We start from the raw sequence: 14,676 nt of genomic DNA, 5'->3' as shown, positions 1-14,676 counted from the left end.
CTGTATCTCTTCGCGGGATGCAGTCAGTTAACCTGGTTTATTTCACTTTATTATTTTTTTCTTTGATCATTGCCCTTGATCTATATTCCACCAACAAGAAGAGTGCGTAAAATGATGCGATATTAATAAAATTTTCTTCCGGAGCACCATGTTTTGGATAGGCGGCTTCAGTGCCAAATTTTTTGTGTTATTAGAAAACAGTGTTAGAGATAGCAGTTCACCTGGCTGAATCTACAATTGGTGCCGGCCGACAAGAGTCGTGGGTGCACCAAAGCAAGCAAAACTCTAAAAAAATATTTACTGCGCCGACTTTCGGCGAGAAAGACTGGGTGTCCGCCGGTGAGAGAGAAGTGGTTCTTGTGGGGGAAAGGAGGAAAGGCTAGCACTGTCGTCTGCAACCCTTGCGGGAGCACGGCTCAGCGCCAGCAGGGGGGGCGGGTATGGGGGTAAAGGAGATAGAAGGTAGGAGGGAGAGAGGGAGAGGGGGTCGCCATGGTAGCAACGGAGCATCCCTGCCGGGAAAGTCCAGTGAGTTCGACCGGCGGAGTGGGCTGGTGACAGACCATAGGAGGTGGCCCAGTAGAAGCGAAATTGTGGCGGATGAGGAGGCCCAAGGTGATGGGATAGCCGTCAGACCGTCTTTGTAGAAATTTGCAATAGTCTCGCCGAGAGCCCCGACGAATCGAGGCACTCGACAACACTTAGAAAGGCTGGTAGCTGATAACGTCCGGGGAAGAGGATGTCTTCCCGTCGGGAACATGGGAGCCCCAGGCAGTTGAATTCCTGCAGAAGTCGGCCACGGTGCTGCAGGTGAGCAGGGCAGGCCAGCAGGAGTGCTGCAGAGCCTCTGGATCACCGCAGAAGGCACAGACTGGCGAGGTGACTTTCCCAAGGCAGTGCCGGCGGGCTGCCGTCCAGTAGCAGCCAACTTGCAGACGGAGAAGCAGCGTGGTATCCCTTCGTGAGAGGACGTGCTGTGGAAGAGGCCGTGGAGGGCAGCCCAGGGATACCTGTTTGTCCGGTAGGCAGGCGATGATGTGCCGGCGCAGCCTGTGTCTCGAGAAGTCTGCGGCCGTTAGAGCAGGGCTAAGAGGGACGCTTGAATGATGGGCACTCTTTGCGAGAGTGTCTGCATCTTCATTGCCCGGGATCCCCACGTGCGCCGGTAGCCAGTGCAGGGACAGTGAACATCCTGCGTCCTGAAGGGCCGTCAGTCTTGAAGACAGCAGCGCAACTCCAAGGCTAGCCCTGTCAGTGCTCTGCAGGCAGAGCAGCACCACCTTGCAGTCGCAGAAGATGGCTGCCGGAGTCGCTGGTAGCTCCTCTGCCAGTAGGTCCACGGCAAGGTGGAGACCTGCTAGCTCCGCTGCGGTAGATCTTCCATGTCCCGGGAGACGGCACAGCTTGCTCTTTTGTAGGGCCTGTGCAACGCATGCTGCTGTGGATGAGCCCGTCTCCGGCATCACGGATCCATCGACGAAGATGTGTAGGTGGTCCCGAAGTCTCTCTTGGAGGAGAGAGGCTGCCGTCTGCTGAAGGGCACATGTTGGGGAACGGTTCTTCGAGGCACCTGGCAGCTCCGCCGAGATAGGGACTGGTGGTCGCTGTAGCGGGCGAGGCTGTACGGCGTTTGCAGGCGTGTCCCCTATGACTTCCTCATAGAGGCCGCACAGCCGTCCCATGTGTGATGCTGGCCGACAGCGTAGGCGGGTCAGGAGGGCTTGACCATCTGTTGCATGGTGCACGCGATCGATATGTAGTAGCCCCTGTTGCAGGAAGAGTAGTGACAGCGGCCAGGCACCTGCCTCAGCAAGAGTGGCGGCCACTTGTAAGGTTCGGGGAGCGCCAAGACAGAGCCAGACAGCTGACCTATGCTGCAGCTCCAGTTTCCGCAGGCGGGGTGGGGGCTGCGCCACCAGAGGGAGGGCATACAGCAGCCGTGAGGTGGCTGCAGCTTCAAAGAGCTGCATGACCCACCTGGTGGTACAGCCCTGTCCACGGGCAAGGAGCTGCGAGATCGCCTTGCGGAACCGAAGTGTCTGGGTGTAAAGGGCATTCGCAGCCGGCAGCCAGATCAGCCGATGATCAATATGCAGCCTCAAGTAGGTGACTGCCATGCTCCACGGGATCTGGACGCCATCCAGGCACAGCCGAGTTGCTGAGCGGCGGGCTACTGCTCTGGGATGCAGCAGCAAGGCCTCGGTCTTCCTGGCCGAGATGGTAGGGCCAATACTGCTCAAGTAGGCAGCCGCAGTCTCCAGGGCTCTTTGTAAGGCCGCAAGTACCTTGTGGAAGTGCTGCGGTGGTCCTCACACCCATAGGGCGATTGTGTCCGCGTAGATTGAGGACTGCACGGGGAAGTGAGGGTCGATCGGCAGGGCAGCAGACAGCCATGCCAAGGCCGTGTTAAAGAGGCAGGGGCTCACCACGTACCCCTGTGGCACGCCTGCAGCAACTGCACGGGGGGTGCTTTTCGATCGACCGACACGTACTTTGAGGGTGTGGTTGTACAGGAACGATGAGTAGAACTCCCGCATGTTGCCACGGATGCCGAGGAGGTCCAGGCCCTGCTGGACCACGGCATTAGGAAGGCTGTCGAAGGCACCCTGTACGTCGATCAGCAGGAGCATCACGAGGTCCCCGCCGGCCTTGGCGTCCTCCAGGGTGGACACCACGTCAGTGATGGAGTCCGCAGTTCACCGCCGCCGCCGCCGGAAGCCTATCTGTTGGTCACCCAGGAAGCCGCGAGCACGGGACACCCAGTCCAGTCGTACAAGGTCCATGGCCTCCATCACCTTGCAGGCAGCAGAGGTGAGGGAGACCGGTCTATAGGAAGACTGTTCCCGAGCTGGCTTTCTGGCCTTGAGGATGGGCGCCACAATGGCTGTACGCCATGCCTCTGTCACCTGCCCTGACTGCCAGACCTCATTGAAGCACTCGAGCAGGCGCTGCTGCTCGCTAGCGGTCAGGTTGCGGAGCATCTGTGGCGTTACTCCGTCTGCTCCTCGTGCGCTGCGGCGTTTCCCTCGCCTCAGAGCTGCCTGGCGCTCGTGCAGAGCAAGTGACTCCTGGCAGAGGTAAACGACCTGTCTCGAAGTCCAAGCAGGGTGGAGGCTGTGTAGGCAGGTGAGCAGCTGGGAAGGGGGCTGTCCGACCGGCAGGATGGCTGCACTCTGTGGCACGGGAGGGGTGAACCGGTCCGCCAGGAGTTCCGCAAGGGCCTCTTCGCTGATTCCTAGCAAGATAACGTGGACTGTGATGTGCCGTCGTGACGATTCAATGTTTTTTTCTGCTAAATTCTTGGATTTTTCAATATTATTTCTCGAGTTGCGTCGCACTGTATGTTTATTGATGTTCTTAGCATACGATTTCCCGCTGCTTCCTTTTTTGTAATCCAGTGCATTCATAACACAAACATGACCAAATGCCACGCTTTTTTAATGTGCTTCTTACCGCTCCCATTCCACTCCAGTGAACTTGCCAGTATCTATAGTATCGACAAGTTCATAGACCAAACCGTCATGACATTAGTCGGGCAGCGGACTCGGGCGAGCGTCTCAGTGCGCGTTTTCCGAACATCGCAGACCCGGCGCCGTAGCAGTAATCTTCCGCGCGTCTCTGCTTGCTGCATACCCAAGCTGTAGGCGATGACTGTTTGCCGGTTTTATGTTTCGCGAGCCAAGCTTCACGCCGCTTCTTGTCCTGCGGCTACGTGTGAATACGGCTGACACCGGGCTCCGTTGCGTACGTCCGGCACTGCGGCACCGAGCAGTAGCCTACCATGTTGAGCGCCTTCAAAGGCAGCCACTACCTATTGTAGTGCTTTCAAGCGTTGTAAAGGAGACACCCGAAGCGGGAAAATCTCGCCACTAAATGAGGGCCGCAGCGTACGAGGGAATTTAAACTCTCGTTTTGAGCTCGCTTCGGCGCTCCCGAAGCAGCCGACGCGGCCGCTATGTCCACGTGATCCCTCATAGCACGTCACACCGATGGTGGCGCCAGCTTTTCCAGTGGTGGAGCTCGAGGCCAATACTTTCAGCAGTTCGAGTAGCAGAACGCAGAGCCAACTGGCCGCGCCGCAAAGGAAAACGGATAAGGACAGGGTGGCCAGGGTCGCTGTCGGCACTGCTACGTTTATAGCACGCACTTTTATTTTTAACGAGGTGTATGTTTTTCACATCAAATATATTGACTAATAGTTTCTATGGAAGGAGTATTAACAATAATAGCTACGAGCGTAATTACAAGTTCCATTTTCGTACTTGTACAAAAACCAAACACTGCCGAATGCGGCTGTGGCGGCTACTTTTTCAGAAAAACTCCTTATTGGCCATGTGACACGACCACAACTTCGTTGAGGTCCAACTCCCTCTCGCGCTCCTTTATCCTAAAGGAGTTCTTGGGTGCCCGTGTGATGCGCGCGTAAATATCTCCTTAACACATTCGCTACCACGCGTATTCAAATCGATCACCAGTGATCGATGCATTAGATCGCCAATTTTGACACGTTGGAGCCGTTTCTTATCTACTCAAGGCCATCCAGTAGTTAGTACAGGCACTTAACTTTCAGAATCAGCTTAAATTTTCGCGCTCCAGTGATGATGTGCTTTTTGACAGATGCTTTTGTGGACTAATGTGCGTGCGTTGTAGCGAAAAGAGGCATGGCTGTCAGCTTCTGCTGCGCTGAAGAAAAAAGCATGCCGTTCACGATAACACCCCACTAGCATCAACATTTTGTAATAACTCCCGGCAAGTCAAGAATTAAAATTGTATCGTCGGCTTTGCCGTCCGACAGTGCTGAGCGGTGATAATTAACCGAAAATGACACCAGCTGTTCACTAGTGAGCTTTGGTGTGAAGTCCCAGTTGTTGTATTCCGCCAAAGTGTATTTCTGAACGTCCGCCTCACGTCGAACATGTGGACCTGGCATTTTCAACCAGTTTCCACGAGTTTCGGTTTCGCTTCTCTCGTAAAATCCAGGCCAGAGGCACTGCCGGTGTCACCGCGCGATTATCGAAAGTAGCTCCCATGGCGTCGTCCCGCGCGGCTGCGTCGAGGAGAAAAGCGTCGTGCCCGAAACTATGTTGCTCCCGCACTTCAATTTAGCGACGACGATTCGAGTTATGATTCCAAAGATAGAAAGGCAGATTCAAGCTCTCACGAAGACGATGTTTTGTGTAAGATGGGAAATGCGCAGCTGTTCGCAGGCCCGTTTTCTTTACGGCCCTGAGCGGTCTCCTTTCTTGTGCGTGCTCATCTGCCAATATTTGGGCACAACCTGAGAACTCTACTGATTACCTTAAGGGTGCATACTTCGCTTGGTTGTGATTTGTTGCCATCGGCAGCAAAGAAACTTCCTTTCACGCCAAGAAGGCCGCCCGCAGCACATCTCCGCCCAGCACTGCGGATCAGTGCAAGCAGTTCACAACGGTGTGAGATTTCGTTCTACTTCTCTGCCAGGGTGATAAAGACAATCTGCAAAAATAGAAACAGACATGCTTGGATGCATAATCTAGTAGCTCCACAGCTACGCTGAGAGCGATCGGTCCTCGAAGTGGTGAATGATTTTAGACGAACTGGGTGAAGTACGTTCCTTGGACTTCTCATCGGTCTATCCTCAGAAGATGCCGAAAAGGGGACGCCGTAAAATGTGTTACGAGGACCGGAAAGTTGAACAGAAACCAGGCGTCCTGTGAGAAAAGCGCGGAGTGCACCTATGCTTCACAAAATTCAGGAGAGGGCACAATTCCTTTTGTTAAAACATCAAAGGTGCTTTACATTAATGCTACATTCCAACTAACAAAGGAGCAGCCGGAACTGCTTCAACACATGGCTTGAGCGATGAACTGGTCTTTGTTTCTTTTTTGTACCCGTAGAACGGTGGTCTACTGAGCAATTATTTTTACAGGCACTATTCCTGCGTTATTTATCTTGGAAATGTATATTCTGAATTTCCTTTTATATTAACGTTTATGTAGATTAGTTTTTTATTATTGTTTTTATCAACTGGCGCCAACATGGCGCTTTCTATAATTTTTATGTTTTACCTAATACATTGTACAGAATATGGTATGCTTCAATGTGTGGTGAAATATTACTTGTAGTGATAAATAACTTTTTTCCGAGACACATATAAAACGACAATTTTCTCGCGGTAGCGAAAGAGTTAAACTTTTTCTTCCTAAAACCTTGTCGAACTACCTGGTACCCCTACCTGTACATCTGCTGCATGGCGTTGTACCTGGTGCAATAATATGTAACGGCAACGGAAAGGGTGCACATATCGACACTACGCGGCACACATCCCACATCGCAAGACAAGTGTCGCGATAGGATGCTAATGATGGTGAGGATGATTTATTTGCATGCCCTTTGAAACGCGACGGTGCCATAGTCAATGAGCCAGCTGGATTCAATCAAGTACAAAATATTGTTTTTTTTTCTGGCATTTTTTGTAAACGTCTCCATAGACTTTTTCTTTCTCAAACCTTGTCTAACTGCCTTGTACCGCTACCTTTTGTGACGGCCTCACAATGGGAGACCGTCGGTGACAGGTGCCCAGCAACTTACGCGCGGTGAATGACCGCGAGGAAGGAATCCTCGTGGGGACATGCGTTCCCCTGCGCGGCCTTACGCTCCCCTCTCCGCAGCGACTTGCGCGGGTGGGGGAGAGAGACAGGGGAACCTAAAAGACAGATCTTTAGTTGAAGCGGAGTCAAGAAGGCACGAAGGCAAGCCTACCAAAGAGGCAGATCGTCACGAAATCAGCGCCGTTGTGGAGCCGTGTACAGTGAAATCGGCGACATCGTGAAGGCTGGGATGTAGCCGTCGACGAAAAGAGACGTGGAAAGTTGGCGCAGCGACTGCGATAGTCGCGACGACGACACCTCCGAGTCCAATCTGTCGCCAAGAAAGGCCGCCTACCTGCCGACAGAGTGAGGAAGAGGACTTTATGCATAATTGCAGGCATATGTGTAATCTATAAGGAGGACGGAGTTTTCGTATATGGTGGGACTTTGGGAGAGAGGGGGACTGATATGGAGTAGCTCGTGCCGCGTCTTTTCGTTTTGGATTTAGTGTCGCATTAAATTTTTCGTAAGTGTGTATATTGTTAGAGTTGTCGGACGACCTCGCCGCTGCCACCATTTGTTAGGGTTGAAAGTCGCAGAGAGGAACTTGGGAGGAACAAGGCGTACAGGGCCTATTTACAGTATTTACATTTTAAACAAGAGATACATCGACAGCCTAGCGTGGCTCCCAAATGGAGCACGCAAGACGAAGCATACAGCAAACGAGCACGAGCCCCATGACGAGCACCTTGACGAGCACAGAGCACGACGACGAGCACATCCTAGCAGACGACAAGCAGCCGCTTATAAACACTCCGTGCTCCCTAGATCCCTAGGTAAGGAAAGAACGGCAGTTCACCGCCGATTCGCAGCGTCAAACGTCAACGCAGTCGACCCGCCGGTTGTCCATTATCTTGAATCTTAGCCCTGGAAGTTTTAGCCAGTACCTCTCACAGCTAAGACAAAAGACGGGGAACATCTGTTTAACCACAGGTATCACACAGCACGTCAGCTTTGGAGCTGGCGTTGTCTGTTACTTCGCTTACTCCCAATAAGAACGATGAACTATATCTATGGGTACAAGATTAGCCCTGGGAATTTCAGCTGGTGCCTTTCAGAGCAAAGACAAAAGATACAAAGACATATAAAGATACAAGAGACAAAAGAGACAAAAGTCCGAATGAGCCCGACTCTGACACTGAAGAGGCTGAACTGCCGCCTGCCAGAACGATCTCAAATGCAGACATCATTGATGACCTGCTAGGCTGCGGTGTGCCGATTCTTGCCACCGTTAGAGTTGAAGACATTGCAGACGTCAACAGCGTGGTTTCGCCACGTGCCGAACTGCATGATGACAAAATAATTGAGCAAGTTCTCCCACCATCAAACGGAGACTGACTCGGGTGATGACGTGCCACGTGCTTCAGGGCCTTCCGCATGTGGATCTGACTCTAGCCTTTTCAGACCTTGCATCGGTATACAGCAAAACTTAAACCTCACAGAAATACAGGCGGACTTGTTTGCACGTAAGCAGTAGTGTGTACAGCAATGCATCGACTACTTCTTCCTGGCACAGGGGCCTTAAAACGGAAATAAAGTGATATTTTTGGGATACATTCGTTTTGATATCGATATTGATACATTTATATTTTGGATACATTCAGCGCCTCAACGCTTTGTCCAGGTGGTGCAAGTGGCGTGCCAGGCACACGTTCTTCTGCATCCAGAACATACAGTCGTAAACCATGGCCACATACTCGGCTGGACCCAGCGGCCGCTGCTGGCTTGATGCATCCCGCAGGCCCAGGAACTCCTCACGCACCTGCCAAGCAAGGACAAGGATGAAGTGGACAGAGCTGTGATGACAATATCTAGGCACAGTTGTGTGAAATTGTTAAGCAAGGTCGCTATTTCTGCCCAGTATTTTGCACTTTGCGCTGCATTACTATTCCCATCTCAGCTTATCGACACTCAGGTTGTGTTCTAATGCTTAAAGGGATACTAAAGAAAAATATTAGGTCGAGCTAAATTGAAAGATTAGGCGTCTGTAGTAATGAATTCAGGATTTGTAACGAAAACAGAGCTTTTATCTCTTAACATGTCTTACTTATTCCATTAATTTTACATACCCAAGTTATGTGGAATGGAACTATGAAGTATGTTACAGTGAGAGGATTGACCACCTGGGGTTCTTTGACACACATCTATATGACATTTTTGCACTCCCCTCACAACAGAAGGAAGCCAAAGAGAATAAATTAGTGCTATTTATGAATTGTAGCCAGTGAAATTACTATGCGTACCCACATCTAATGAACTTCCAGAATGACACCAGTTTGGGAGTATGCTTCATCGAACTCGTCGTAATAATGCACTGTTGTTCCCCTTACTTTTTGATGAATTCTGATGTTTTACATGCCAGAACTAGAAATTTATTATGAGGCACGCCGTAGTGGGGGACTCCAGAATAATTTTTACCACCAGGGGATCTTTAGCCTGTCCCCAACGTATGGTACAGAGATGTTTTTGCAGTTCACCGCCATGGCAGAGATATAATACCGTGACCTCATGCTTAGCGGTGCAACACCATAGCCGCTAAGCCACCGCAGCGGGGCTTACTTTTTAACTAAACTCTCCTTTATGCATTGAAGCACAAGAGTAACTGGAACGCCCATGTATTTCTTCCCATACTTTGGGAAATAATATCTCAAAACTGGTTTCATCCCGAAAATTCGAGTGGTTATATACTACAAACTCACCGACTATAATTCGTAAATTGCAATATGTGCTGCAAAGTGATTATTAAGAAGTTAATTAGTAAAATAGTGTTAATTTAGTTGAATATCTGTTTTGACTTCTCGTGATAGTAATGTCCACCTCTTCGAATAATCCAGCTCATGGACAAGAACTATCCTATGCTGTACAAGCGATCTTTAAAAAGTCCACAACACTTTAATATAATCACCCCGTACAATAATAAATAAACAGAGAAACGAGCAGAGCGACCCGGAGAAACGGAACGCCGACGAATTTGCGAGTGCCGACCTACTCTTAACGATTGATGGGCACGACGTGACAGCTTTAGTCGATACTGAGCAGACTTTTTGATAATGAGTGAGCAGTTGGCAGACCGGCTTAAGAAAGTCAAAATGCAATGCACAGGCCCTCATATTCGAAATGCCGGGGGCCAGATAATGACACCTACAGGAAAATGTACTGCACGCCTACAGATAGGAAATACAGCTTTTGTCGCCACTTTTATGATTTTAAAAGAGTGCTTCAGATCACTCATCCTTGGAATGGACTTCTTGCGGAAGTACGGTGCCGTGGTTAACATACGGGACGGCGAGATAACCTTGTCAACTAGTACAGAGACGAGCCACGACGAAGAGCGCCAACGTACATAATTACGTGTCGCCGACAACGACGTCGGCATACCACCTCTATCATGCAGTCTTGTCTCCGTCAGTTGCGGAGAACAGTTCAACAAGGACGGTGTAGCCGAACAACTAACTGCACTTCTGTTCCATCAAGGTGTTGCCATCGCTCGCGGTATCATCAGCTTAATCGGTGGTCGCACAGAGGTACCTCTGACAAATTTCACCAATGAACGCCGGCAGATCAGTAAAGGCACCGCTGTGGCATACTTTGATGAAATTGACCACGTTCAACACTGCTTTGCTGTAGAGGAGGAATCAACCACCGATACGATGCCAAATGCACCCGTCGTCGACGTTGACCCAGTTTTAGCGCCGCAACAGAAACAAAGTCTCAGAGAACTATTTGGCGATTTTAAGGACTACTTCTCTACAACTTCCCGAGTGCGTCAAGCACCACTGACGAAACACCGCATCATTACGGAAGAAGCAGCAATACCCATCCGACAGCATCCGTATCGCGTGGCTGAGAAATAGCGAGCAGCAATACAGCAGCAAGTCAAGAAAATGCTAGAAGATGATGTCATCCAGCCGTCAAAAAGCCCTTGGACATCGCCCGTGGTACTCGTTAAGAAGGATGGTAGCCTGCGATTTTGTATCGATTATCGCAAGCTCAATCGGGTTACAAAAAAGGATGTGTATCCCTTACCACAGATCGACGATTCCCTCGACAGGTTGCGGCATGCACGGTACTTCTCCTCGATGGACTTAAAAAGTGGATACTGGCAAATAGAGGTCGATGAACGGGAAAAAGACTGCTTTTATAACGCCTGATGGGCTCTATGAATTCAAAGTTCTCCCTTTTGGTTTGTGTTCCGCCCCAGCCACGTTCCAAAGACTAATGGATACTGTTCTCTCAGACCTTAAGTGGAAGACTTGCTTAGTCTACCTAAACGATGTCATTCTTTATTCTGCCACATTTGATGAACATCTCAGACGGCTACAGTTGGTTCTTCAAGCCATACGGTCCGCTGGGCTTACCTTAAAACCTGAAAAGTGCCACTTTGGCTATGAAGGACTACAGTTTTTGGGCCACGTAGTAAGTCACACAGGTGTCAAACCTGATCCTGAGAAAATCGCAGCCGTCGCAAAATTTTCAAGGCCTACAGACAAAAAGGCAGTCAGACGCTTCCTGGGCCTATGCGCATATTACCGGCGATTCATTGCGGGTTTTGCACGCATCGCCTCACCGCTCACCTGCTTAACCAGAGAAGATGTCACGTCTGTGTGGGGCGAGGAGCAGGAGGCGGCATTTAACGAGTTGCAGCACCGTCTACACAAAGAAGAATGTGGCTATGCCCAAGCATGTTAACCGATGCACACAGCTTGCCATGCGAAGCATTGCCGTCACAATCACAGCCCCTTCCATCTTCTAACACGTGGTTACTGCTGGACTAGCCAGCATCTCAAACACTCAATGTTCCAGCCCTTCTGACGGCACTCGTCTAATGCATCAAGGCAATGAAGCGTGACAAAGAGTGAGAACCTTTCTGTGAGCACCATCTGCTTTGTAAATCTTTGTTACTTTCTCACTCACCAGGTGTACGACAACACGCAAGGCGTCTCGGCACTTGTCAGGTGTTTTGAGCAGTTCCACCAGGGCCTGGCCCATGAGCACCACCTGGTTGGAGGGGTGCACGTCCCCACCAACCAGTGCCAAGCTAGCCCAGTTGGCTGGGTGACCAACTTGCTTGATTGTCTGGATCGTGCACAGGGCTTCACTCGAAGCAGCACTGGCTCTTGAGCCCTGCTCCGTAAAAGTACAGAACAGAAAAAGACACATTAGAGGCTCAACGGAATCAGCAAATATAAATGCTCGAGAAGCTGTGAGTGACAGCTCCGGGGGGGGGGGGGGGGGGGAGTGAGAGATCTTTATTCGGAATGGGTGGTCCACAAAATTTGTGAGAACAGGAGGGAGACAGCAGCCAAGTGGCAAGCGGCAACTCCCCAGAAGTTGACGTACCTCATTTTTCGTCTACTTGGGAACATTATACTACAAAACGAAATGTTTCTCACCTTCTAATGAATAAAATTTTTACATGACAAAAATGTATTTTTTCTTCTCAACCTTAAACGCATTCTCAAATACAGTAGTAATATGTACTGCTACTGCAATTTATTACCATTACTTTCTCTGCATGGTCGCTAGGTGAACCCAAACGTGCCATTCCATAGCTGCAGCCACCTTTTGGATCCAATCCAATCCACCAGACGTGCCATGGAAAGCTGGTCTCATAGTGAGCGTGTGATTAATCGAACGGATGCTCCTAGCAGACAATATGTTCGGTTTGAAAATGACTGACAGGAGCTTGTTGTCATTTTGACATTGCCAAAAACATAGTCGCGCACCACGGCAGACGATGTCTGCATGGCCTAGGCCAATTGCATGAGGCGAAACTGAATGCGCATTCCCCACCATGATCTCCAATCGCGACCCTGATCTGCTTAAATTAAGCAGAGAGTAGGAAGGAAGAGGGACAAGCGAAAGATGAGGAGGAGGTTAACTAGGACTGAGTGTGGTTGAATACCTTGCACCGAGGAAAAGAAAAGAAAATGGGGATGAAAACAATTAATGATAAGGGATAAGAGAGCAAGAGAGGTCTGGCAGCATGTGTACTGTTTGGTTTATCTTGAGCTGCCCTCCTTGCCACAGGGACCACTATACATTTCTCATCACTTATTAGGAACTTGAGAAGTTCAGAGGCAGCTGTCTTGAATAATACACGTTCTAAATTAAACGTAAAAGAGTGTTTTAGCCTGTCCATATGGTATCACCGGTTAACGAAATACTGGAACACCAGAAATTGGGATGGCAGCAGCAGCGCCATCCCAATACTGACACCTCGTGGTGTTTTCTTCAACTACACTGCGCTACAACACTTTTTTTCGTAGCTGTTCAACTGGTTAGAAAGGAAGCCCAGCACATGATTCATCATGTTGCTGCCAGCACCTTTAGGTCAGCAGTCAAGCAGAACATACTCTTTAGTTGCAATAATAGTTCTGCGCAGTCCAGATGAGCTCAGCGTCACAAGACGGTACCACGTATCTGGTGTTCCAGTATTCCATAAATCTTAAAAAGCCGCATGTATGGACAGGCTTAAACGCTAATATAATTTGCATTCATGTGCAGCACTGCACTGCACTTTAGTTTCTCACAATAAGCACACCACCATTTACTCATATACGCAGCCTTCAACCGGTACTGAAGTCCGCATCCTCAATTAGGACACAAGAGGAATGCTGTCAAAATTCACGACCGACATAAACGCAGTGATGCAACAGCGTTACCTGCATGAGTGACGAGTAGAAGGTCCTGAGCAAGATCTTGAGGGCGGTGTCTGGAACGGGCCACAGTGACACGAGGACGCAGTGTGCGCCAGCTAGCGTCTCCAGGGATCGGGCATCCACTCGTCCGTGCGACGACCTAGTGTGGCACTGGCTGAGGACAACCAGGCGAACCACCAGCCGCATCTGGGACACGTCAGAGGCCGTCAGCCGGACGTCTGCCGTTGGCCGTGCCCCATCGCCTCCTTCTTCCCCACTTGCTTCTTCGTCCTCCACAAACGCTGCTCCCGATGCCAGTACAATTCCAGGAACCTAGAGGGCATAACGAAAAGACATTTGCGCTTGGGGTGCCTTGTACTGGCTTTATTTAAGCTAATCAATCAGTCACTCAGTTTATTTATTTGCAAAGGTCACACTGTGCAGTGAAGGAGGCTGACAAAAAAATGTAATCACATTGTGGTTTGTCAAAGCTCATGATCCCAGACATCAGTGGCGATTTGAAACACTTGTTCATGTGATGGTGCCAATTTTTTGGAAACTCTGAAAAACAGCAGAAAAACTCAGACAATACATCCATTTCACCGTAGTCCTTTCATCACGGCAGCTTCACTCCCGTTCCTACTATACCGACTTTAGAGCGACTTGTTTGCAACTTACCTCCTAAAATTTAGGACAGTACGAGGGAAATGAAAACTAAGAAAAACGTGGATGAGTTCGCATTGAGCGTTGGCTAAATTGCTGGGAAGTCCATTTCTGAGTTAAACAGATTACAATGACCACAATCAAGCGTAAGCCAGCTGTTCGCAGATAACAATTCCACTGCTGTAAATAGACATTCTCACCTTCCAAGATACGCGGCTGGCGACGTGAATGCACTCCGCCTGTCCTATCCTGCCAAGCACCATCTCCTTCGTCGCATCAGCACCCAGCAGAGGTTCACCGCCCAAAATTTCAGCAACCATCTCAGCTTCCTGTTCAGCATGTGGAATCTCCGCACAGCCAAGCCATACTATAGAATGGCTTGGCTGTGCGGAGGTATTGCTGTGCTTGAGCTGCGCCCAGGTATCGCCCTGCACACTATAGTGTGCAGGGCGATATCCAGCGCGGTTTTGTCTTTTCCTCTGTTAATCGTTCATTGTGTTCTAAATTGCTAAACCACTCGATGAACAACCCCAGGTATCGCCCTGCACACTATAGTGTGCAGGGCGAGCAGAACGGCTGAGGAATATGGAAGAAAGTAAATGTGCTGGAAGAGTGTTCAGGTATCTGTACAGGCAAAACATTGATTCCCAGTGTAGGAAAAGAACTAGGAAGCTTACCAGCAAGTATGCAGCCTCTGGGGTGGGCAACACAGCAACAAAGAAGGTCAAGCGGAAAGTCAGAGA

General features: G+C 49.9%; 1 protein-coding gene across 1 annotated transcript; it reads right to left on the bottom strand.

Moving 5' to 3' along the window:
- Positions 1-8,169: 8,169 nt before the first annotated feature.
- LOC142587931 (tetratricopeptide repeat protein 28-like) lies at positions 8,170-13,603 on the bottom strand. Its single transcript, XM_075699308.1, has 3 exons — positions 13,295-13,603; positions 11,544-11,753; positions 8,170-8,391 (listed from the first exon to the last, which is right to left on the bottom strand). Exons 1-3 carry the CDS (start codon positions 13,475-13,477, stop codon positions 8,230-8,232), a joined length of 555 nt encoding a protein of 184 aa, XP_075555423.1. The 5' UTR covers positions 13,478-13,603; the 3' UTR covers positions 8,170-8,229.
- Positions 13,604-14,676: the final 1,073 nt, after the last annotated feature.

This window comes from Dermacentor variabilis, chromosome 7, assembly GCF_050947875.1.
Source record: "Dermacentor variabilis isolate Ectoservices chromosome 7, ASM5094787v1, whole genome shotgun sequence".
In the NCBI taxonomy this organism is placed as follows: domain Eukaryota; kingdom Metazoa; phylum Arthropoda; class Arachnida; order Ixodida; family Ixodidae; genus Dermacentor; species Dermacentor variabilis.
The sequence above is the reverse complement of the archived record's forward strand: the minus strand, read 5'-3'. Positions and strand labels throughout refer to the sequence as shown.